At 35.7% G+C, this 26768-nt stretch overlaps 1 protein-coding gene across 10 annotated transcripts in view; it reads right to left on the reverse strand.

The window, feature by feature from the left end:
- The window catches only part of LOC139114297 (whirlin-like), a 41151-nt gene extending 15271 nt beyond the window's left edge, over window positions 1–25880 (reverse strand). For 5 of the 10 annotated variants that reach the window (XM_070675920.1, XM_070675919.1, XM_070675917.1 and 2 more), the window contains exons 1-7: window positions 24945–25879; window positions 5312–5524; window positions 4275–4400; window positions 3393–3671; window positions 1843–2061; window positions 1355–1450; window positions 763–915 (exon numbers count right to left, since the gene is read on the reverse strand). In XM_070675920.1, the coding sequence (XP_070532021.1) occupies window positions 763–915; window positions 1355–1450; window positions 1843–2061; window positions 3393–3671; window positions 4275–4400; window positions 5312–5524; window positions 24945–25625 (1767 nt within the window). In that variant the 5' untranslated portion in view covers window positions 25626–25879. Of the gene's footprint in view, window positions 1–762; window positions 916–1354; window positions 1451–1842; window positions 2062–3392; window positions 3672–4274; window positions 4401–5311; window positions 5525–24944 lie in introns of all 10 variants that reach the window. The other 5 variants (XM_070675916.1, XM_070675914.1, XM_070675913.1 and 2 more) reach the window with 3 other exon arrangements.
- Between the last annotated feature and the right edge of the window lie 888 nt (window positions 25881–26768).

Below are 26768 nucleotides of genomic sequence, written 5' to 3' on the forward strand. Positions count from 1 at the left end.
AAACTGATATAGCTCTTAGACACGGTCCTGTTACAGTAATGGATGCAACGGATGTCAAAAAAATAGAAACATCAAGGGAAACTTATGTTGTTTTCGTTATTTTAATTTTGTTGGTAAACGTAAGTACTACAGTAAACACAGATCTTGATATTGATGGAGAATATGTCACCAATTTTGTCATCAAAAGAGCAGTGGTCACAGTACATGCACAGACCTGCAATCACGAGGTTTTTCGATTTGTATTTTGAAGTTACAGGGAATGTGAATTCACAGTGCAAGTTTTGATCACATTTTTCAAATATTTTCAATTAAAGCCCCAGTGCTGCTAACTTTTGATGATAATTTCACCATTTTTATTTTGAATTTGAATCATAATTCCTTGTTCTTCTCCCCAAAGAATGTTGATATACACAGTATCCAGCTTGTCAACTCAGCCCCTATGGTTGTAAAGTGCATTGTTATTGTTGAAAACTGACTTCTGGTCTGGACTAGAATTCAAATGTAAACAATCGCATTTTACACATAAAGACGCTAAGTTGACAAGCTAAATAGTGGATGTTTCAACATTCTTTGGGGAGTAGAATTAGAAGTTGCAATTGATATATAAAATAAAAATAATGAAAAAAAACATCGAAAGTTAGCAGCACTGTGGCTTTAAAGGTGTCAAACTCAAGCAGGATGCATACTGTCATTGCCACCTGTAACACCTAACATCACTGGGGTGGTTGCAAGATGATGGGGTAACGTACGTACGTCACTTACCTTTATGTTTGGCGGTAACTCTTGCGGTACCCTCGGAGGGGTTATCGGTCTTGAGTCCATGGAGGCTGAGGAATAGTGGCTGGCTGATGACATGGTCTCACCATAGGAATTCATGGATGTTCTGTCACCTCTGAAGCTGTTGTGTTGACGCGCCTGGTAAAATATAAAGCAGGGGCACATGATGGATAATTTGCATCACGGGACCCATTATCAGACTCACATGGTACAGTCTTATTATTTTATGGAATTTGGTTGGGTTCATTTATAGTGAAATGGGGTGAAACGTTGAGGAATGATTCAGTCTATAATACAGAAACACTGCTAGTTTATGTACAGTTGGAATTGGAATTTTTCATAAATCAACCTTTCCAATGATATGTCGTGTTCACCAATACAACTTTTTCAGCCCATTCTTTGTAAATATCTTGTATCTTTGTCATATGTATATACATCTGCATTGATTGATAAAGTGATGATATTTGGAACACAGGCTGAGATGAAACAATAAAATGTATTTATTACAGACAAAAAATGCTTCAACATGCTAATTCGTTGAAAACATATATCCACATTTGGATGGTATATTGCATACCTTCATGGCTTCCACCTCTCTCTTCAAAACCAGCGTGTCAAACCTGTCAATGTCTCGAGGGACCACAAACGTGCGCACTTCAGACAGTAGAGAAAACTTGAAGAAAAAGAACAGAAATATTCCAATACTCTATAGTATGACAATTTTTCATCTTGTGTTCAAAAATTAAAATAATAATCATGCATTAACACCTTTATGGAGCAGCAATGCCATTGACCTTGACATTGGCTGTACCAACCATTTCTGTGAAGAAGAGATACAATATTTTTCACTGTGACCATTTTGAATAAACCTCATTAAGCTAGTAGTGAACTTACAATATACAGAATGTCACAGGACTGTTTCCCTCTCTGATATTTAGTGATAACTCAACAATCAATATGCAAAGAGTTTACTCTACAAATCATGTACTCATGCATTATTTATGTCATGTGGCAGAAATTCATAAAGAAAATCTATAAAAGCTGATGGTTGTGGACTGTGCATACCTTGGAATGTGTGTTCAGAAGTTCGAAGAGCGCCATCACCAGGTCATCGATGGTGATGTGCCCATTCTGGTACTCGTCCAGGTAGTACTTCATGGTACCCCGCTCATTTTCATTCAGCAAGTGTCTGGCCTGTTCCTCTATCATACTCCATGACTGTGTGGATGAAGTGGTGCTCCACATCAGTTGGGATCCGGCTACTCCCTTGGTGAACTTCGACTGCTATGAGGGGGGGAGGGGGAGGGAGGGAGGTTGGAAGTTGATTTCAAAATTATGCAATTTTTATGATCCTCTGTAAAGAGCGCTCCTGTTAGTAGTGCTGAAAAAATACACAACGATGGCTTTTGCTTTTTTCATATATTAAAGGTACCAGTTGAATATGCCTTGAAGACAGATATCCTGACTCTGAAACTTTCACAACACATTTTGGTCAACCACTTGTGGGAGCTCTTTAGGAGTTGGACACAGGGTAATCTGAAGTTTCCACATACGGTAATATTTTTCTTTGTGGAAATCGAAAATCAAATTTTCCCCATAGATATAACAAAAGGATACGTTGGCCATTTTGAATTTCACATGTTGGTAAATATTGGGTAATTTGACACTCTAGTACCAAATTTTACACACTGAGCCCCGGTTTTATTCTTGATTTCAAAAGTACCAAATTTCACAAGGTAACCTTCTGAATTTTTTTTTCATTATTCAAAAAGGGAATGGTCAAAAATTTCCTTATGAAAGTAGCTTCAAAAAATCTACTAGGTTGCTGGCTTTTGACAATTCCAGTGATACTGAACGCTCTTTTTTCATATTTTCCTCTCTTTCCAGGAAATCAATTTTCCAACCACCGGCATACTTTCAGATTTGCAGTCAGAGTACACCTCTACTTAACTACTGAGTTTCATGCAGGGTGGATATGTTCTGTGCAAGATGAAACCTTCCTACAGCATTCCACATTACAGACATGCACTTGGATAAAACTGCAATATAACTTCTCCAAAATCACCAAGAAGAGGTTATTTGTTTCGGATTTTTGGTTTTGCTTGAACTGTGCTACATATTTGAGATGTTTCTATGTTGAACAGGATAATTGCTAGCATGCTGACGTCCATGCTTAATGCACGGAAGTTGCAGACTCATTAGTAAAGTCACACAAAACTGTCTGAAGAGTCATATGACAATGTATCTGAAAGACTGTAGTGTGATGTCATGACTCACAAACACTGTATCAGATGATGCAAATACCAATACACATTGTGTAACACTATTATTTTTTATTAATGATAAGATTAAACATGCTTAAAATTGATGAATGTAATTAACGGAATAGAGGAATCCCATATTTGTGAAAATATCAGACAGTACCGGGTGAGGAGCAATTAAATTCTTCTCTGATACAATACTATGCCCTAAAAGCAGAATCTAGCCATAAACACCACTCACAGCTCATGAAGTTATATTCTCATTTTGATTTTTAACACCAAGCAATCTGGTATGTGCAGGATTGAAGTTGCAAAAATTCAAAAATGTTTTCTGTCAAACAATTCAAGACTTACATAATCTCTAGCCTCCGTTAACTCCATTGTGCTGTCACCATTCACCATCCTATGACTCATCACTGAGTTGGATCTCGACCTTGTTCCCTCGCTCATCTGTGACAGCTGATCTCCCATGATCCAGTGGGTCTGGTCATAGGTGGTCCGAGCATAGGGTAACTTGCCCACGTCTTTGACGGTCATGACCATGAGTTTGGAAGACTTGAGAATGTTAGCTGCCTGCTGGTGTTCAATGTCCATGAAACTAGTACCATTGATGTCTAATATTTGGTCACCGACCTAAAACAACCAGGCACGTAAGAAATGGAAGTACACATTATTATAATACTCAATTAAAAATCTGTTTAAATGCCAATTGCAACTTTTCCATCCTGAACCAATATTTAATAGAATTAAGTCTATTAGTCAGTTGAGAATCAGCAGCCGATCACTTTGCTGATGACACTTTTTTAATCTCCTTCTTTGTGACTGACATCAATGCAGGAATTATGATTGCATTTTAAGCAGTGCAGTTTCAGTTCTCAATGCAATTTCACGCAAAACTCGGTAATTATTCTTCTCAAAGGCTTTGTTATTGGCCTGTCAGAAATATCAATTGCCTTTGATTTCATTTTTACAGACGAGTTGTTTCTTGTGTGTTCATGTCTTTTCATGTTTCTGAACTTTTTATAATAAACTTTTTTTTTGAAGCTTGTAAATGAGACTTGCTTCTGAGATCTAGTTTATCTTAACTGGCACATATAATATAAAAATAAAATACATTAAATTAAAACAAACAAAAAGTCAGTTTTATAGGGATGTAACTATCAGTAATCTAGGGCAAAACTGTGATAAGTTGTATGTATGAATATAATCATTCAAACTGTTGGCAAGGTAACTCACCTTGAGGCCGGCGAATTCAGCCACCGAGTATGCATCGACTCCCGTAATGTAAATGCCTAAACCAAATTCTGTACCTCCCCTGATCATTAAACCCAGACTCTGACCGTCCTCAACGACAAGATGCACCTAGAATGAAGAGCAGAAAAATGAAGATGTGTACAACTTCATGATGTATCATTGGAATATTACACTGATAAGGACGGCTTCAGAAAGGAATCAAGCAGATGGAGCTGACTAGTGAGAGGAGGATGGGGAGAAACACTGAGAGAAAGAAAAATTATATTGCATTGAGAGGAGTTAAGGCGATACCGAATGATTCAAATTGCTAAGCAACGGTTGCTAAGGGTAATTTCCAAAATCAATCAAAATGCAAAGTTTTCATGGTTTTCTTTGCATAATAAAGATTTACAGAACCATACGATTCCAAAAGACGCAGGTTTGTCGCGCGATTGGTCAGTGACGTCACACATATACAAATTTTCACAGCTCTACTTTAAAACGTTTCAGCTCCTACAAATTTGCACCAAATTTTCCAAAATTTCAGAATGTAACACATGAGATACCTGTTTAGAGCCCCTAGCATGGATTAGATTATCTGTTCAAGTACAAACGATTTTTGAACAGGAAAATATCTACTGTGTCATTTTGTGAAATTTTGAAGGTTTTTATGGCGATATCTCATAAACGGTCCGGAATTTTTAGAAACGCATGCTTATCTATATTCTCATGTATGACTTTAATAATCCTACCAAAAGTCACCTAAATTGGTTAACAATTGAGAGAGTTGAAAGATTTCGAGCATTTTCAAAATACCAGGAGTCGAAAATCCATAGAAATAAAAACAACGGAACAGTAAGATTTTGCACTTACAAAAGTGCGCATTTGGAACGTTGCAAGCGATACCAACCAACGCGCGCTTTGAATCCTTCGGTATAATGCTATTGTATACTGGTTCTTTGAAATACATCATAATATTCTGGCATTGCTTTTCACACTTTGTACCTTACAGCAGTCACAGGTTTTAAATAATATCTCACCTTCCTTTCATCACCATCTTTGAGCAAATTCAAACCACTTTTCCTGCCTACAGATTCATTTATCTTGTACCCCTTGACGTCCTCATCCGGCGGCGGTGAGACGCTGCGTCCGTGCGGATCGACCCATGTGTAGGTTTGATGTGAAACAAACGATGCTGGAACGCGTCCAACTGACTTGATCAGCAGTGAGAGTTTGTGTGCTGCCTTCAATATCTGAAAGTTGAATAATAATTTGATCATGATCAACTCTCTCGTATAAAATATACACGCATTTTCACTCGTATATCAGGCTTGCAAATCCATAAATTTTTGTCTATAAGATTCTTCGAGCATGTACCTTTGTAAAACATAGTTAAACATCAGAACTGTTTGAAATCACATCAATTGAAATATCATGATTCCAGTTTTGAAATATTAAACACTGTTATCTTAATGTCATAAATTTAGCTATGATTGAAATTTATTTGAAATTTTTAAAGTTAAAAAAACCTTGAAAAATGTGAAAAAATCTAAAATGATAGTTACATCTTTTCACTAAGAGTATATCTGTTTTACTAGCATGATGAATATATGTGCTGACATACTTTGCAAAAAATAAAATTTTGATCTATCTCAAATTTTACACTGTGACTCACATGTACATATTTGCATGTATAGGTATACATGTATATGCAAAAATAAAGCAGAAATCAGTACAGAGCCCTACTGTACAGATAATATTTTTCTTTTCCCTTTTTTGATCGATTTGTTACCTTGGATTGAAATGTAAATATTGCTTTCAATATGTTTGTCAGTCATTATATGGCTGCGCCACGGAAATTACTGTATCCTTTCACTAATTGAACGTGCCGTGTGTGTGCTTATTACAAGTTGTTGACCTTTTACTGAAAAAGCAATTACATGTACTGCCAGACAAGAGACATTGGTAACTAGCTGGGCAGAAGGTCGACGTCATAAATGCAGGGCAGTGCATATGGGCAGACCTCACTGTCATGATTAGATATTCAAATCACTTGATATTTCCTTGGATACCACGGTTCAGTTGCTACAACAGCTATAGCTAGCCAACTGGTGAGTCTAGACTTCAGTGCACCCTGGGGGATCCGCTGAGTAATTGGAAATTTATGCATTCTGTTCATGGTTGTACAATCACGGCATGGTTTATATGCAATTACCACTACTGTCCTATAACACAACTCCTCTGAGTCAGCTCATGAATAATACATCACTCTCTTGCATAATTCTCGTCATTGCCAGAAAATTGTCAGAGTTACGGGACTCACTCGAAAAACACATTCTGGCCTTCAATCATTTTTGTGGCAGATATCTACTTCAAAATTGACAGGCAGACAGATCAATGTAATATAAACTCATCAGATGTGCACATTGCCTGCTTTGAAAAATATCAGTCTTGATCACGTATATGCATTGTTCTTGTAGACATGTAGACGTAGGCTAAGATATGATTGATTGAATTGAGATGTCTATATTACAGTAGTCCACGTAACCCTTGGGCAAACAACACCCTTGTGAAGTTACAACTCACAATCCTTCAATGACATACCCTCTCTAAGCAAGCCAATTTGTCATTTCACAAGGTCCTACTGGTTTCTCCTCAGTTGGAATCTGAATTTAAGGTGGAGCTGCATGTTGCCAACACAGTTTTTTCAAAGCAGCATTTCTCATCAAAGATGACAAGGAAGCCCCCTCATACCATACATTTTCAAAAAGCAGAGACTCTAAAGTTTAGTATGGTAGTAGTATTTTACTCGAAAGATGAAGTGGGTATATATTTGGGGTAAAAAACCTCAATTTTGGTATTAATGATAAAAATTAATTTAAGTCAAAAACTTGACACTATTTTCTGAAATGTAATATTTAACTTGAAAGAAGAGTATATGTAGAAAAAAATGACTATTCTATTTTGCATTATCTATCCTCATTCAAAAATGGCTAGGGTTGAAAAAAATGACACTCAGAAAAAGTGATTAAAATCATGATTAGTAAAATTCAAATGCCTCTTATTTAAAATGTAAGAATTTCATTGCCAAACAAAATAGTCATTTTTTAAAGAGCATTTAAAGAACATAATGTGAAAATTTCAGAAAATTTGACCAGCCACAGTGGAGTTAAATTCTTTGGAAATTTTGAAATTGGGAGGAAAAAGAAGCCAGGAAATTTGCATTCATTTGCATAAATTAACACTTCTTTACACGAAACTTATGCCTGCTTGACAAGCTAAAAGGTGAACCCCATCAACATTTTAATCTTGGGTGAATATTTGCAAAAACATGCTTTTTGAGCAAAATACGCTGTGTTGGGTGCAGCGCCCCCTTAATTACAGACTGTGTATGGGCATACAGTTGTATATACACATTATGATATATTGTACTTACACTAGCTGACAGAATATCTCTGTGGATATCGAAAACAATTGATTTGTAACAAGTCTCTCAGATGGGTTCTCTAAACAGATTCTATGCTAATTCTACTGAATTACACACTTCTTTTTAGAGAGTGCTTTGAAGCAAACAACTGGATTATTGTAAATCAGTCTGCTGAAACAGTCTTCATTGTGGAATTACAACGTAGGATTTAGGACTTCATATGAAGCTGACATGCAACACAGAAGCTGACAATGAAATTCACTGAAAACAGGAAAGCTTTTGTTTGATGGAACATGAGAATAGTTTGCAGGAGCTATAAGAAAACAATTAACTGAACCCTGACCAGCACTGAAGACAATTCATTGTGTTTCAGTTAATCTACATGTACATCAGAACAAAGTACAGTAGCTCTGCTGTTTAGTGCCATTACGTCATTTCTGTTGAAGCCAAAAACGTTCTCTGTCACTTCAAATCACACTGTGTATTATGCATGCATGGATTCACCCCTCCCCAACTTCTGATGTCTTATTTGTGTGGTGGTGGTGGTGGGGGGGGGGGGGGGGGGGGGGGGGGGGGGTTTAGACCTTTTCTGATGGTGAGTACATGAAAGTATGAAAAAGAGATCATGTTTCTGTGCAAACTATTAACAAAGGTTCTTTTGCCAGAAATCGGGAACATTACTATATATACACTGAAAAAAGTCTAAAACTTTTGCCATATTTGCAATAGCCACTTTACTTTCAAGGGATTAAAATACTAATTAAAATAGCAGTAATTGATAAATGTTTAAATGCTCTGAAGTTATGAGAGAGCCATCCAAGAAAGTTTCAAATTAACAAATATTTTTTCCTCGTACTATGGTTACCGTTTGTGAAGTATCCGTATTTAGTTGCAAGACTGCTAATTTTTGGTAAAAACTGTTGGGTCAAACTATCACAATTGTAGCAAAAGAAAGAATCATTCAATTTAAAAGGTAAATAATTTGAAGTTCAATGCCTGTCAACTTTCTAAATGAGGGTGTTTATTTTAGAAATATACAGAGTTGTTACACAAGCTGATGACAGTTGTATTGAAAAATTTCTCATATTTTTCGGGGTGCCATATAAGTCACACAATTTAGGGTTGCATGTTATTAAACTTGGTAAATATTGGATTCGCCTTGAATTCCGGAATACAATTTATTACTGGAGGTCAATTGAAAAATCAAGCAAGGTTATATGTAATATCTATGTAGAGAGCTGCCAATGTCAAGGCGACTTTGCTCAAACATTGCTATGTACTCAAAATATCAACAACAAAAAATTTTAAAAGCTATTTGCCAACCAAAATATGACACAACAGACTGGGACATCAACAGCAGAATAGGCCTAAATTTCAATCTACTGGATAGTAAAATTGTGCACAATTGAAGAACATGGTATTTTTTTGAGTGTTTACCGTGAAATAGCATCATGGCACATATCTGCATATCTTTTGTGGATAATGAAGTCTACTTCTAGTCTACTTCTGGCAGTAAAATAAAATCTTCAAAAGAATGCCATGTTGGGGTTACTTGGTGTGTACTCATTGTACAGTAACCTTCATTCCCAGCTGACCTGCGCACTGATCAATCAAAGCTTGCTGTTGGGTCCTGTTGAGATTCTTGGTTGTCATGCCAACAGACAACTAAGCTAAGTTGTCATGCCAAATTTCATTGATTTCACGTTGTGAAAGCTTAGCCTGTCCAGTCAATTAACATACCATTGTTGTGAACCAAATTTTCTATCTCTTGATCTGTATTCACTCTCCCAATTTCATTGGAATTTGATTGTTTTTGTTTTTGTTTTGTCATAGTTTTCAACCAGTTCACATAACTTTTGTCAAACAACTCTTGGGAGGAAAATGTCTGACCGACATACAGTACGTAACCTCACAAACTGGTTCGTTTACGGAAAAGAAAAAAGAATTTCAATTGCAAATGATACTGACACAATGTCTGGTGCATAATCATTTTAGATAGTGGATGCACCTTGAAGCAGAAAAGTATTTTTCTAAGATTTCCACTTTCACGATAAAAAGAAACCAGCCGTATAAACAAATTATCCTAACTTTACTGATAGTTGAAATTCAGAGTGGCATCTCTGTAAATATGTTGAGTATCAATATATGGGGAAAAATCAAAAGTTTTATTTTCACGAGGTGGTGAAAACTTTCATTGCTCTACAAGCTTCAAAGTAAGTACAAACAAACAGTAGACCAACAAAGTAGTCTAAAAATAATTGAGGGTCCCAACGTCTCTCCTTGTGGCACTTTCTACCACTTTCTACCTTCTATTGAAAAGTTCAAAATCCATTTGATCACCTTTATGGGCGATGACTAAGTACGGTAATTCAAGTACACTTCCAGAAGGCAAAATTCAACAAACGCACCGCTCAGTGGCAGAGACCGTCTTGTTGACCGGGTAAACAACTGCTTAGCTACAATTTACACTTCAATGGAAAGCCTTTGTGGAAGCGTTTTAGTTTCTGTTTGGTAACAATTTCAAGGCAGAAACAGCTGACAAGCTGGGACTTGTTTCATCTACTCAGCGACTTTGCCAAACTCAATAAGCCATTGCCCAAGGAAAATGCCAGTATTGTGGCTTCTAGACCACACGCCTAAATCGTGTTGTACGGAACATTCGGATGACTAATGGGTCAATAGGCGTGAAAAATTTTACCATTTTTCAAAAACTTTTAAGATAATATAGTATATAAATATTTACATTTGACTCTTATCCAATCTATTTAGTTTATACACTTGTATAAATAGTACTGTAGCATAAGAACATCTGTTACGACGTCTGATACCATTTACACTTCTAGAAGGAAAATTTACAATAAATTTCTATAGTGTTAAATTTTTACTATATGATAAAACTGCAATAAATGTCACTGAATTAATCAAAATTTTGTAAATTTGTCAAAAATTTCCGTACACGATCAAGCATCACTTTAAATGTAAATTGGACATTTTTAATTTCATCAAGTGTTCAGGTTCATGTTTTTGATCTTGTTGCGGCATCAGGGAATGAAAAACTATTCAAATATAGGCTCATTATAAACACCATTTCTACACAAAAGGTCTACATAATACTTGCAATGACAAAATATTCGGTGCCATGAATGTCAAAACCAGCTGCCACAGGGGATACACCAATTCTGTCCACATATCCATCCATAAAATGGATATATGCCCCTTCTCTCGTAAAATGTGGCATGTTTCCAATATTGCGGTCACATGACTTAAGAGTTCATTGCCATGTCAAGGATAATATTACCACTTTACAAATATGGTTACATTAGCTTGAAGGGCACCATGGATTGATACTATATACAAATGTAATATGCTTCATATTTGGGAGCAAAATTCTTTGTTTTTCCGCTCTAATAAGTTTAGAATGCAAACATTGAATATCAGACTTGCATTATAATAAATATTTACATCTATAATATGTAAAACATCAGGAGAAACACTCATAATTTTACAGATTTTGGCAGTTATAAGGTACTAGTTCTTACCCTTTGGAATGCAGCATTAACCCTACCTCAATGGCATGTTTATGAATCCGAAGTGGAGTTTTTAAACTGGACTGTACTTCAGTTTGTGATAAGTTCAATATTGTGTACAGAAAAAAACATTTTTTTTGAATTAATATTTACACAAAACGAGGAAAAAACCCTGCAGTTATCAGTGAACATTTTATGACCAGTATCTCAGATGATTTCCATTTAATGAATTTAATGAATTGTGTGTACATGTATGAATACATTGCATAGTACACAAATTTGCTGAATAAATTAAACTTCATCTGAATATGCAACAATGTTTACTCCGTGACATTGATGCTAATGAGGTTGTATGTGACATCCTTGGATAAAATTACTGGTGCAAATTGAAAGTCATCAAAAATCAAAGTGTAGTTTACATTTTGATGTTTCTGATGGCTGAAATGGAAGGACACTAGTATGTCTCCTCAATTTACAATGACCTGTTTGTTTTTTTTCAAAATAAGAAAAATATATACAAATACTAATTTCTGACTGTTATTGTATAAAGGGTTAAATAGTAAATGCAATGAGTTTGACTTCATACAAAATTGTTGGGTTCAGTTTGGTCAAAGACTGCCTTTCTCTTTTTTCGCATTTCCATGCAAACTGTAGACCAAAGGATAATACACATGATCATTTTTAGACTTCTATATACATAAATTACCTCAATTGTATCAAGATGAAACACAATATATGGTTTCAAATATTACCCACGATATCACGATGAGGGTGAAAAAGATACAAGTGCGGTCAATGATTTATGCAAAAACTCTTCCCTTTGCGTTATCTATATTTTGCTTACCCTCATTTGATATGCAGAAAATTTGCATAATATGCTAATATCTGCCGATAGCTTGTACCAGCAGAAATTATACCATCAGTTTAAATTAGACCAGGGAACCATCTCCTACAAACATACAACACAGTTGTAAAACATGCTCTCCCGCTGATGCTGACCCAACTCCATCATTCTTCTATTCATTTTTTTCTAAAATATCTGCAGGCAACAGAATTTCAGAGTTGACCATTTACAGCATATTGTGGTTATAAATGAAAAGCATTTCAATAATAGGCCATGTTGATCACAGAAAAGGCTTTGGATTCATATTGTGACTCCATTTTCAAAAGAAATCAAATGTGTTATATTTCAAGAGCTTGTAACCATATTGACTGTTTAGGGAATAATAACGGAACACATCTTTGTAAAACATGATGCAACTATGTTGATTTGAGTGTAACACACTGCAAATACATAAAGGTTGACTGTAATTAACATTAATTTCATATTTACTTTTTATGACAAGTTACATAGCATACATTTAATGCAATATTACTCGTTATTTTCATATTATTTATAATTTTTCATTAAAAAATCTTATTTACTTAAAGTAATTTTAACATGACAGTGTGAGCAAACTGCATAACATCCGCATCTGCATTCAACTATGAACTAATAAATAATATGGCCAGAAAAGTGTCATGTACGTGTACAGGGATGGAGAAGGTCGATCTGCCAAAAGTGAACCCACAATAGCAAAAAATGAAATGTTTACACAAATCTGCTTTGAGTGCTCTTTAGGTGTTAAAGTATCCAATGATAACATTATTTCCCAATATTTCATCTACAGAACAATTAGAGTGTGTCGCAGAAACTACATCTCAAATAACATCCTACTGTATGTATTAATTTCTTTTGGATCATCAAAAGCTGGGAAAACAATACTGTTTAAAGGACAACGTTCCATATTCCATTCCGGTTCATTGGCCGTGGAGTGAAGCACTTTCCACTCCTGAAATGTTGTCATGGCAACTGTTCTGTGTAGTTATTTTTTTATGAAGCGAGTAAAACGGACACGTAAACAACTTCTGTGCAGCAGCTGTACATATAGCAGTACACAATCACTTGATAAACCCACCATGTAATCTGCACAAGCTGATGGTACTGCAACCTTTAGGCTGGTGCTTAAATTGTGTTCACAATTTTCATGTTCATTTTTTAAGCACAACTTACACTATTTTAATGTGTTTTTTTCTTTCTTTTTCATTCTTTTCAGACAAGATACATTATCCAAGACAAAGAAGTACAGTAGACATGAAATATACATGACGCAAAAGCATAAAATATTACTAGACGAATGTCACATTTCCTTTAATGAGGCACACAGATTTGAGACAATTCTTATGGTTGGTTACATTTAATTTTCACTCACTTACCTATCTTACAGTTCAATCAAACAGGCAGTGTATTTCTTATCAGCTTAATCTCAAAACAAATTGATTTAACTGATAACTGGATTAAACTTTCAAAGGAGAACAAAGTACTATAACCGCATAATAGTCTATGTCAACAACAGCTAATGCCAAAAACAACAATTGAGGACCTACCTTTCAAGCTGTGTTCTTTCACACATACAACAACTTCCCTATCTATCATACTTACAAAATGGTTGAGTCATCCCTAATTAGTATGTGACAAAACTATTCTATTTCAGCGTACATACTAGAGATAAACTATCAAAACAAATTTGAAGCGAGCATGACCATGAATATTGAAAACAATATTTTTTTGCAGATTGTACAAACTGTTTTATGATTACCGATTCATAAAACAAATACTCTACCAGAATGGATATAGACATACATATGTATGTCTACTGGTATGTTTGGGCTAGATTTACCCTGAACAGTTGCCAAAATTTTATTTTGACCAAAAGCTATTGCCTTAGAGGGCTAGGGCACTTAGTGTGACAGAAAAGCCTGCGACAATGTCTGTCAGGGTCACCTGCAAAGTTATTGAGGATTGAATGAAGCCTTGGCGTTTTTTGTCTTTAACATGTAAAAGTGGGTCTATTCCTTTATGATAGAATGCGCCTCGGGGACAGATATCCGGACTCTCAAACTTTAACAATTCTCTTCTGATATACCACTTGTGGGGATTAATTTTAAATTATTAAAGCTCTTACTGTAACTTTTCACTGGCTTAGTTTTTCAAAATTCGAAAATTTATTTTTTCTCCACAGAGTTAACACAGGGATGGTGGCCATATTGAATTTTAAATATCGGTAAATCTTGAGTTATTCGTTTCTCTAGTACCAAAATTTGCATGGTGACCCCCGATTTTTTTCTTGATTTTGAAAGTGAATAGTGGAAAGATTCCTTGAGGAAAATTTGAGCAAAAGTGAAGTCTTTCACTTTCGAGCGCATACTTCCTTAAAGGTATCAATGTGAATTCCCATTCACAGGACAGCTAGGGCAGAGAAAGCTCTGGAAGCGAAAACGTTGTCTGTTGACATCACAAGTATCACTCATCAATTCTCACTCCTGTGTATCTGTATAAACACATCCTGATATTAATTAATTAAACAACTGTGTTCAGAATAGTTCCTCGGACAGGAAATTAGTAATTATGTTTTCATGACAATTTCACACTGCTGTGTGTAGCTTACAAATGTCATTACGACGTTCTCACATTGACAAAAGCGTTGACATAGATACAAGGAAACGGATGCATACAGGAAACTCTTGCATGTGTCCTGCTTTGCTCAGGCAATCAATGATTCTGTAAACACGTATAGTGAATAAAAGATGCTAGCGGCGATGCCTCTACAAAGCCATAGGTTCCTGTCACGTAAAGTGGTTATGTGCGTATGGATAATAACACAGAAAGCTCATCTCTCACAAGACAAGTCAATGAAGACACTACTTTTTTGACAGAAGAAAAAAAACAAGATTATATTATCAACTCTGTCATTGAATCCTTTTTGTGCTGTCTTTGAATAACTAATCTTTTTCTACATATCGCTTTTTCATCATGGCTATTGTGCTGGGAATCTTGTGTTTTATATTCTGTTGAGTTAACATATCTCTATTTCTTTGAAGTTATTTCAATGTCAGCCTGGACTGACTACTGGTGCACAGTACTTTTCTATGATTCAACAGTTTAATCCTTTTGTACGTCAAACCACTGGACAGAAATAATTAGGTTTGAACTAGTTTGCTGATGACAGGGAAGTTACGGTAGCGTCCAGAGATGCTACCTCATGTCACTTGAAATGATACGACATTTTCGTGCGTCATGGCTTATAGCTTTATAAAGAGGATTTCAGTTGGCAAAACATAATGAAGGCCCACTCAGCGGGTTTAGTATGGATGTTACTACCATGGTTACAACATGACAAGCTGTGCGATGTAACAAAGCCCATATCTGAGCGTTGTGAAAGCAAAAGATTATGTCACTGAGGTCAAAGGTCAGATGTGAAGTACTCCCTTCAATAGCTTTGGTTTAATGAGTGAAGAAAGGGAAAATATGGGACAAACACAAGGAATCATGGCACATAATGAGATCAAGCAGCATTATTATAAAAAGTTCCTTGAAATAAATATAGTATCACAGAGAAACTGTAATTTTCCTGCAAATAAGATTTGCTCAGTAGTTACAAAGTCCCTCTATGCTTATACTGTACATAGCTGCACTGATTGACTGGAAGTAATTTCAGGTAGAAAAATGCATTTTCACAACATCTTCTCAAGAATCAAGTATTAAGTACAATATACTTACACTTTCAATTAAAAAAAAAAAAAAAAAAAAAATATATATATATATATATATATATATATATTATATATATATATATATATATATATAGATATATATATATATATGGGGTTAAGCCATATCTTTAATATAAATGTATCATGCTTTTGGTATCAATTAGTCATTGTCACATCAGGGTTTTGTTATCTTGATGAAAAAGCTATATAAATATTTTTGAATTTTATTTTGTTTTTAATTCTGAAACCAATGACTGTCATGTCCATTTTCAAAAAAATTATACGTAATTTATGTTATCTCTGCTGTGTATTTCTCATTCTTTGCATGCGTCACAGTGATGGGTAGCCAGGTGAACTAAATTGAACATGGCGTACAACGAGGTGAATCACTGTAAAGTCAGCACTTGATAAACTTCTCAGAGAGTCTGCAATTTAGATTTCAGAAACATTGATTAATTCCATTGAACTGTGAAGAGGTTATTGCTGATCTGCAGTGATCTGAATTATTCTCAAAATGGCTGAATAAATTTCCCATGATTGAATAAAGGCATGTTTGAATAAGAAAGAAGGTACATTCATGTTTGTGCCTCTGCTTTTATATGGGTAAACATTTGAAAAAAATACTTGTTTAGTCTAACTGGCGATTACATATGGTTCTAGTTGAATGGAAACTGAGCCTGTCCACACTTTCAAATTTCCCATCAAACAATGCAGAATTGGCTACAAGAGTCCACATCACAGCTGTTGCCACACTGAACGCCATCAACAAAGGATGGGCAAACAATGCTAACCCATACAAACGTAACTCTCCCATCCCGCCCCTAAAATACTAACATGCAAAACCTTTTTGTGCGCACCAAGAAAAATATGTTACACTTGACGATTTGAACTGCACCATGTCATGGGGAAATTTAAGGCTGATTTGGAGGTCATCGTTTTGTTAAAAACTCTGCTTGCTGTGACAAAAATCTACTGCGCCATGATAGACCGACTACCCTGTCTGGATAGCAATGAAATTATCATCGTGATGTGCGACCATATGGAACAAAAATGCTAATTTTAAATATCAATGCAAATACTGCGTTTTATAAGGAAATGTAGAAGCCAATTTTCTATCAAAATGTTCTCCGAATACATAAAGACCATGAATAACATATTCTACAATATTTCATACAGCTCAATGACATTTGGAAATATGACCTCAAAAGATGATAATGACTAAATTATGTGTGGGGACAAATATGGATGTTAAATTTAAATGTGACATTTTTCATGTGGGTCCATCAGTACGTGGTACTCGATTTAGTCTTTGTTATTTAAATTTCCTATTGATTTCCGTGCAAAAATATCGGTCTCTGCATGCTCTTTCCAACAACATCTGCGTGACCTTGTGTCAACTTTCCAACGTTTTGATGGAAAACAGGCACTGACTCATGTAGCCCAAGGCAGTTGTGTAATATTTTCAGATGTCAAAAATGGATCAACTGCACTGGAAGGCAAATTTAACATTGTAGGATTTTTTTACCATTTGAGAACATCATGCAAGCCATAAACAACTCAATTTTCATTTCATATACTTTTGAAAAATAATTCATCATCAGTCAGAAGTACTGTTTCTGTTACATAACTGTACCAGTTGGCATGGCAACCACCCCATAAACCACATGCAGTTCTCTGACACATAGCTGCACTCACTTCAAATCCATTAAAATTCACCGGGACCCAAGAAACCATAGTGTCTTTCCTGTTTGACTGAACACATTCTAAATATCACTTATGATGAAATTCTGCGTGGGAAATTTGATAACTCTTGCTGGTAGTTATCCCATATCTGAACACATTAGCAAAGTGACTAACATCACAATATGTTGGAATCTAGCACACAACAGGAGCCGGAAAGGCCTGTACAAGTTATATCTATCAGTATGTTTTAGGTAAATGTTTTCCATTTTTTCAATTTTGTGTGCCTTTTATGTACCTCAAATGTCAAAGACTGAAACTTTTGCTCAAACTTTTTCAATAAACATTTCAACTAATTGAATCAAGAATGACAATAAGGGGTCATTTACCGATATAATTCAAAATGGCCACCATCCCTGTGTTAACTTTATTGGGAAAATTGATTTGTTTATTTTCAAAAAACTAAGATGGTGAAAATTTTTCTTACTCCAAGAGCTTTTAAATGAGCCCTCACAAGTGGTAGATCAGGGAAGTATTGATGAAATTTGAGTCCAAATATCTGTATACATGTATGGATGTTAAGATCTCACGAAGACCTATAATATACTTTTAGTATTTTTTCCTGTATCTGTAAAGATTCTTCTCACAACCTTTATCATAAGTTATTTTGAAGCAATGACTCCTAGTGTTTCACATAGCCTGACACAAAAACCTAGCTGCAAGAGTTTCACGCAATGACAAAACGATGGAACAAAAACCCATACTGGTGAAGTCCGTACATGAGCATCGGCTTAATTGCATATTTATCAAGCTAGACTTATTCCCATAGCAACATAAACACAACCACGATACACTTCACTTCATAGCTAATGAGCATCTAACGTTTGAAGTGCTCATCAAACACTAAATGGATAATAAATCTTGTTCAAACTGTATCATTCTTATTTCAAATTTGGAACAGTCTGTGCTCATAACAGTGTTCAGTGAACTACAGACATACTAGTCACAGACCCAAAATTTCAATATATAACATGGCTGTATTTAAATATTATTCTTTTATTCTCTTGTCTTAACAGGCTAATCCATTATCAAAATGTTCCGTAAAATTTTTTCACACAAAAAATGTAAGCATCTAATCTGAAATACCAGCATTTTCTGAGCAAAAAATTTTTTGAACAAAATTTTTTTTTCAACAAACACATTACCTGTATGTGAGCTTAAAGAAACATTTTGATAGATGAGCTACACGTACAGTGATCTATTTTTGTTGAATATTTAATGACCTGGTGACACATAGTCATGTGAGTGTAGCATGAAAGTGCCCATTAGAAGCTGGCTGTTACACAAAACATTACGCAATGGTCTTTTGGTTTGAAGTTTATCAAACTGCAAGGTTACGAGAGAATTATCATAACGTCTATTAATCTATTGGTATAATTTTGCTCAGATTCAGAATATATGTAAATGAGCAATTTCAGACAACATCTTAGTATTTTCTTTCAGTTGTCTGTTATCCCTTTGAGTGCAAAAGTCAATTTTTGTTGCCTTTATAAAACGCAGACAGTTTCATTTTTTTCAGATCCAGACCACGTCTTTTCAGATTTTTCAAAAAATTGTGATAAAAAACTGTCAGCAATGAAAATTTATGTCCCTTTGTTCCAAAATTGTCAAAATAATTACCCCCCAAAATTCATAAAAATTGGTATAATGTTGCAATAAAATTTAGGTGGGAAAAATTACAGCACTCAAAGGGTTCAGCAAATTCAGAAAGAAATCACTCAAAAGTTCAATGACAATAGGCAAACACTATAAGTTTTTCAATGTGTTTGACTGTCTGCGATTATTCTCATGTAATCATCAGTTACACCACATGATTTATGCAAATATACCCACTTTGCATTTTACTTAACACGGTACACAAATTATTCTCTCATTTCTTTTTTAATTTTAATGGACAACCTAATTTTTCACAATGACGGGGCCTGTGAATTTCCTGGTTCATATCAGCTAATTGGCATCTGTCTTTTCCCATCAAACAGGATGAAGGCACTTGAAACCTTTCATGCTAGCTCAGCGATAACACAATTTTTAACGAGATCTAAAACGAAAGATGAACTATCAGACTCCCATCTGTAGCTATACATCATTATTACAGGCATTAACCAACTCCCACACGACTGAAACTACCAATTAAGTCAAATTATGCATTCTTTCCCTTGTAAGGAAAGGAACACTATTCATTACACAATCTGTCAGAAATGTCAACTATTTCATGTTTTTACAAAAAATAGGATCCCTTTCCTTTCTTTATTTTATGTTTTCATATCAAGTCTTTTTAGGGGGAGGGGTGACCAACCTCAGTGACCTTTGACATTTCCATGCATTACACTCTATAAATGGGTCAATTCTTACTGTTTTGACTTAGTGGCGACTTGGCATAATGGCCATCCGTGTCCTAATTAGCTGTATCGTTGACATGACCCCGACCCCAAATTTCGTCGACCTCACATGTTAAATATAAAAGTGGATTATACATATCTGTACCTGTTTGGGCGACTGGTGATCAAAACATGGTTTGAGGTTCAAGTTCATGAAGCATCAGTAACTTACTGATGGTTCAGGTCTTTTTTTTCAGAAAAAATGAATGAAGGATCATTTTACCACCATATTATGTTTTAATCCAAATAGTGCAGTTAGATAAGTTAACAGTATAATGTGGGTGTAGGGGTGTGGAAGAATTATTGGGTACTACTATCTACCATAGAACTTTTTGTTCAGCTGGCATACCTTAAACTATTAAAATTAAAGGGAATGTTGATCTGAAGAAAAAAGTTTGCAGATGCAAGACAGGCAGCCATGAGTGTCACCACAGCCAGTGGATAGGAAAATTCACACCTAATGATTCTGTCATTTTTCTGCAACAGTAATAGCCAAAGTTAATAAATAATTTGTCAGCACAAGAGATTAAACCAATGTTAAGTATGTACACTAGCAATCAATGGAAATGAAACTTTAATTACCATCAGGTTTTCATGGTTGGCAAACCTTCAAATATACAAACACTCGCGCCTCTTAAATTTCAACCACTGTGATGAAACCACAAAGAATGATTCGACTTCTCGCATGCTCAGCATAATTTTGCCTGGTGGGATAAGAATGCCATGCAAGCCTTCTTTTATCCATTTTAATGAATCCATGGGGTTCACATAAAGAATGTTTGGGTCTGTGACATATCATGGGCATATTCTAGATTCTTCCACAAACTGTATTTGCTGGTATTGTCAAATAAACTTTAGTTGCTTCATGATATTCTATTGTAAAATCATGCATATCATTTGCATATCATTTAACTGCAATATTTACAGACAGGAAATGCCTCCACAGAAAGTAGCTGACCAAGGACCACAGCGTGACAATAGGAACCAGCGGGCCACTTTCAGATCAATATTGCTACAGAAAAAGTCCTTGCTGTGTTTTGTTTACTCCATCGGTGAAGAAAGAATTACAATGAAATGCAATGATATCCAAGGAGTGTCTTTTAGTATTTATAGAGTTTGTTGACCCTTTGAGCAAGGTGAAACTTAATGGGCATGGCTACTTTAGAACCCATGATCTACATTTTACAAATTAACTGAAAATGTTAATACATGAAGGTAGTCTTGCCACTACATGATGTACCTCCACAAAACTATGGCCATAGTAGTGAGAGTACCTTCACCGATTTTGCTTTCCTGAAAAAATGATCCTGATTACTGGATTTCAACTTCTTGAAATCATTCCTTAAGATATCCTACTTTCAAAACTCACTGTAGTCAACTTCTCTCAAATGATCATAATTATATTTTCTCATTATGGATATGGGAAAATATTTGCATCATTCCATTGTGATTTTCACATGGTGGCACTGCATAAAATTGGAGATAAAAGCGATTGCCATAATGTTAATCTGTGACAACAGAAGTAGAGTCTGCCACAAAAATAGCAAAACATAAAAACAAAGATGGATACAGACAGACAAAGGCAAATTCTGTCACCATACATGTACATATATACCGGTGCACTTTCATGGGATTCTATTTTTTATCAAATGTCATACATTATAAGTATATACACTCACATGAATTTCAAGTTGATCTAATATAACTGTCGAACATCTACTTATTCGTGGATGTGATTATTCATTGTGTAATTTTAAAAAAATAAAAATTAATTACTCAGCCGTGTTCAGGCACAGATACAAAAAATTATGGATTATCAAGCAATATGGATACTATAATTTAGCTGTCATCCATATGGCCAAATGCTAGATTTCACAACTGTTGATTCCTTGATAATAACCACATGTACCATCTCTGAAATTATGAAGAAGATTGATCAACCACTGCAATTCCCAGATGTTCTTACAGTCATCATTATGCTAATCATTTAGAAGTTGCTAATGCACATTAAAGATTGCTACAAGCCAGATGTTATGACAAGTAAATGTGACTTTGAGGAAATTGGGGGTGTCATTTAAAAGCAGCGGAAGCTACGCAGTACATTGCATTGAAATATACTTTTTCGTCACACAGCTAGCCTTTGTGAAGTGCGTACAATGAACACAATGGTGACGGATATCTTCTGCCACAAGGGGTGAACTGTGGTACAATTGGAGACACTGGCAGAACCACTACTAACATAGACTTGGGAATTCACCTCAGGGAACTAAAAATAAATGTACAAGTGGAGGAATCAAAAAGCATTCCAGCCTGTAAAATCACCTCTTAGCATTTGAATCTAGTCTAGGACCGCTCCTCGGTTACGGCACGCTATATGTATGCTACCACCCCCAAAACCCACAAGTGGGAGCGTAAAGTAACGGAGGAGAGCTCCTAGACTAATTTGAATGTATAGCATGGCCTTCAGACAGACATAGTTTTTCAGTTTTTCAAAGTGAACAAATACTGTTTCATATCAAACTTTATGACAGTACACCTCCTTGTAATCAAATTCGATTTACTGGTATGCTCACGCCCTACCAAATTTTCATTATGAATTTAAAAATATTGAAAGTTTTTGTGATTCATCACTTTTTCTTTTACAGTAACAAAGGTACAAAGTTCACATTATCCTGAAACTGAACCAACCATTCCTGTATGTACTATCTTCTCTGTGGCATCTTGGCATGATACTGACTTGAGTATTCTCTTTGACATAAGAAAAATTCAAAAATTATATACACAGATATAGGTTTTACTCAAGATACTGTGAGAAAATTTCCTGAATGACTCAAGGTATTGAAAAATCTTAAAAGTCAATACGCAAAAAATGTTTTGAAATTATAAATAACCTGTTAATATTTGAAAATAGTTTTTCATAACAAAACCACCATCCTGACTGTGGAAGATGGAAAAAGTACGTAAAAAGAAAAGGAATAAAAATTCATAGATGAAAAAAAATGTATATTTTCCAGGCCCAGATTCAATGTTAACAATGTCATCGACATAAATATCATACCAGTCAAATCTTTCAAATATTATTTATTGAAAGTGAAAATACAAAAAGGCTAACTGTTCACTCATTCCAACAACCTTACGAAGCCTTTTAATGACACAAACATGAAGTTCTTGAAGTTTGAGTTCATCACCATGGAAATGACTTTCCAGTTGAACTTCACAATATCAAAGTGTCTATATGTATAAACAGTTAACCAGCATCATTTGTGAACCCTCACATTTATAGAAACTGTGTGTGCCTTTGACATATGCTCACAAATTACAGTTTGGTGCAGTTGCTGGTTAATTAATTTTAGAAACTGTACGGTTATGAATTTCATATTAATAGTTCCTCAGAATTCACTGTTTACGCTGGAAAGCTCTGTAAACATGGTAAATTAACGAATGATCATTCAGGCACTTGTCCAATTTAAACATGTATCATACATGCTCCTGCATGCAGAATATCAATTACAGCGATGTGTGTCCTTTGGCTTCAAACTTTGTGTCTGATTTAACTTTGTGGCAATGTTTTGGGTATGAAAGGGAACTTTATCGAGAACAAATTTCGGAGAGATACACTTGATAAACAACACAATTGCCTGGGTTTCAATATTGCTACAGCATTCTCTAGGGATAGTTGATACTTGAGTGACACAAATGAAACATTATATAGCAGGTACACAAACTTTATTGGTAAATCTCACATGGCATAAGTAGCAGTGCCATCAAAATTATAAACTGATATGTTATATCATTTACAGTAACATAAACCAATTAGTGTGTTTATACACGATTTGCACCACATATGAGAACTTTTCAATTTTCGTTCCCAATGTGCATCTATATTTAGAAAGTATTAAATTTTAGCGCACCAAATTAACCAATTAAAAAGTAAGTAATGTAGGTGCAACAATGTGCATAAATTTGAGTTGTGGAAAAACAATGTGTCTTTTGAACCACTGCTCTTGATGACAAATGGAACCGTGGTCGCATGAACAGGTTCAAATGCAAAACTATTTACTCTTAACATTTGCCATTGTGAAAAGGCTATTTTTGTGGCATCAACTGACTGTGGCTCATAAATTATGAATAAAGTTGAAGTTATTCATCACAGTGCACTGGCGTCCACTTTTGAAAATCTCATCCTTCAACAGGTACAGGATTAGCACCAAAAGCCATCAATTTGATTCTGAAACTTTTTAATTAAGGAACGGCTTAATCATCTCCTGATTAAATGGACTATTTGCTGTAGAGAATTACATTCTTTATGCAGTAATAGCGTAGCAATTGAAACAGGCCATTATGCAAGTTTGTCATTTACTGCACACATTAGTAACAAGGGTGACAATGGGACACACAGGGATATTGATTAAAGCTGACATGGCCACTCTGACCGATCGCCATTGCACAATAATCTCTACCTACATCAAGGCTAAACACACTGTACTATTCATGGAATTAGAGTCTTAGAAAAATGCTTATTTTAATCAAAAACCTTGGTTCACAACTTACTTTCACTGAATTCTTTTGATGACTGTGATTATGTAGTTTCAAAAAGGCGTTATAAGCACTATTTTCGTTTGCAGAAGAAAATGCCAAATTTGCATACGTGCGAAAAGTTATGACTTCCACTATATATATATTTGATTATCCTGGGAGTGTGAGTGTGACAAGTTAATAAATCGTCTGCTTAAACTGGATTTTGAGTATTTTACAGTCAGATGTCATGATAGACACTTAAACTGAACTGCTACATCATTTTCTAAATATATTTCAAAATAATCGTTTTATGTAATTCATAGTCTGAAGTCAGTCTTGAGATTTCATATTACAAATATTACACTGCTTGAATCATATCCCCCCCCCCCCCCAAATCACTGTGCCTCAGAGGAATGACTGAAGTTTAATAGTTGCGAATGAATAGGCTTGGGGTTTCGAAATATCTGAAACATGATTGACCCCGACTTACCTTTGCTGCTTCATCGTGGCTAATTCTCTCAAACGGAATGTCGTTTGCTTGTAAAATTTGATCCCCTGGCTGAAGCCCGATTCTTTCCGCGGTACTTTCTTGTTCAACAAGAGAAATAAAAATCCCAACACCGTGTTCAGCTCCCCCGCGAATACTAAATCCTAGTCCGTCGTCTGCATGGGTTTTCTTCAGAAGTATTTTGCGGACGTCTTTGTACGCGTCGGAAGCAAACCTGCGACCGGCGGACTTTTTGACAGTTTTCCCGTGCGGTTCGACTGTCCTTTGACTTTGTTGAATGCCGTTTGGAAACCTGCCTCTCGGAGGCAAACTAGACGACCTGTTGACGCTTCCCAGGCGGGGGATCAGACCGTCCGTGTATCGCTTGTAGAGTACCTGGTCGGAAGTGGGGATCACTTGTCCCAACGACGTGAAAAGCGTTCGCTTTTCCGGCGTATCCAAAACGACCCTCAAAGCTTGCACCAAGTCGTAAACATTGCGACGAGCATGGTAATCATTCAACGCATGTACAAAATAAGCTCGGTCTCCTTCGTCTAGCAAAGTATTTAACGCATCGTGGAGTCGTCGAACATTTGTTGACAGCGTTCGTCTGCCAATCGGCTGCGGTGAAGGGTCGCGCCTCCACGATCTACTGGTATATACACTCCGTGGCAGAGTCGACATTTTTAACTTCCTTCCTCGGTCCCAATTTCACCCACCTGTATGTTTGATACTGCGACGCAAGAAATTGGAAATTATTCCTCCTGTTGTCTCTACGGGCGAAAACAACCCATCATAACACACTCAACGGAGTGCCGATGCTCCATCTTCTCTGGAAATCGCCGATCGTACGAAATTTTAAGGCTTCTGAATCCTCACTTTCTGTGGTATTTCCGATGGAGGAAAACACGGCTTCAGCAAATTACATAGATGTACGCAGACTGATTACGCAGTCTGCTTACAGTCAGAAATTCTGTACGCCGATTGGTCAGTTTGATTATCGTGGCAACTGACCCAAAGCTTCAAGGCCGTTCACTCTCACTTTTAGGTCTACGTTTCTTTCGTTTTTCACCCGTTCCCCATTAATATTTCTACTTCACAACTAAAACTATGGAAACACAGTTTTATGATGATTTGAATTGTATGCTAAATCATTGTATTTGTAGTTGAACTATTCACTCCAACTCAAATACACACAGCTACAGACGGTGAATGTTTTCAAAAAGTGAAAGTATCGTTTTTGTGGACACGACCGCAAGAGGGCGCACTGCTTTGCGAGGACAATCAGAGCAACAGACAACGGAATCGTATTTGCTGTGCATTTTTGTTATCATAAAATAAACTGCATATGGTCACCGCCAACTCCAACCGAACAACTTAGGTGAGACTTGGCGGAGATCCTATAGGCCCTACACGACTAAACTGTTTTTCCGAAAACTATTCGGGAAAGTAATAAAAAAATATCACCCGACAGATAGAAGGACAGAACAACAGTCAGGAACATTTTCCTACATCGAACATTTATACTTTCTACGATGTTTACCGATAATTAGAGGTTATTAGTGTAATATCATGTATGACTACATCGTTAACTTTTGGAGAACTTCAAAAGTAAATAAATGTCGGTAGTTACACTCTTTTATATTAAAAAAATTGTTGAACTTCACATACAAGGCAATTACTTGAATACTAGTACATTAACTGAACACCTCGCATATTTAAAGATCCAGAGTTAAAAGTGAACATAATCGTGAAAGTTTTACATTGTAAGCAGTATTGTAATTTATTGCATGCTATGGCCTAGCTCAAACACAACATTGCTGATCT

This window comes from Ptychodera flava, chromosome 16 (genome assembly GCF_041260155.1).
Source record: "Ptychodera flava strain L36383 chromosome 16, AS_Pfla_20210202, whole genome shotgun sequence".
Taxonomy (NCBI): Eukaryota; Metazoa; Hemichordata; class Enteropneusta; family Ptychoderidae; genus Ptychodera; species Ptychodera flava.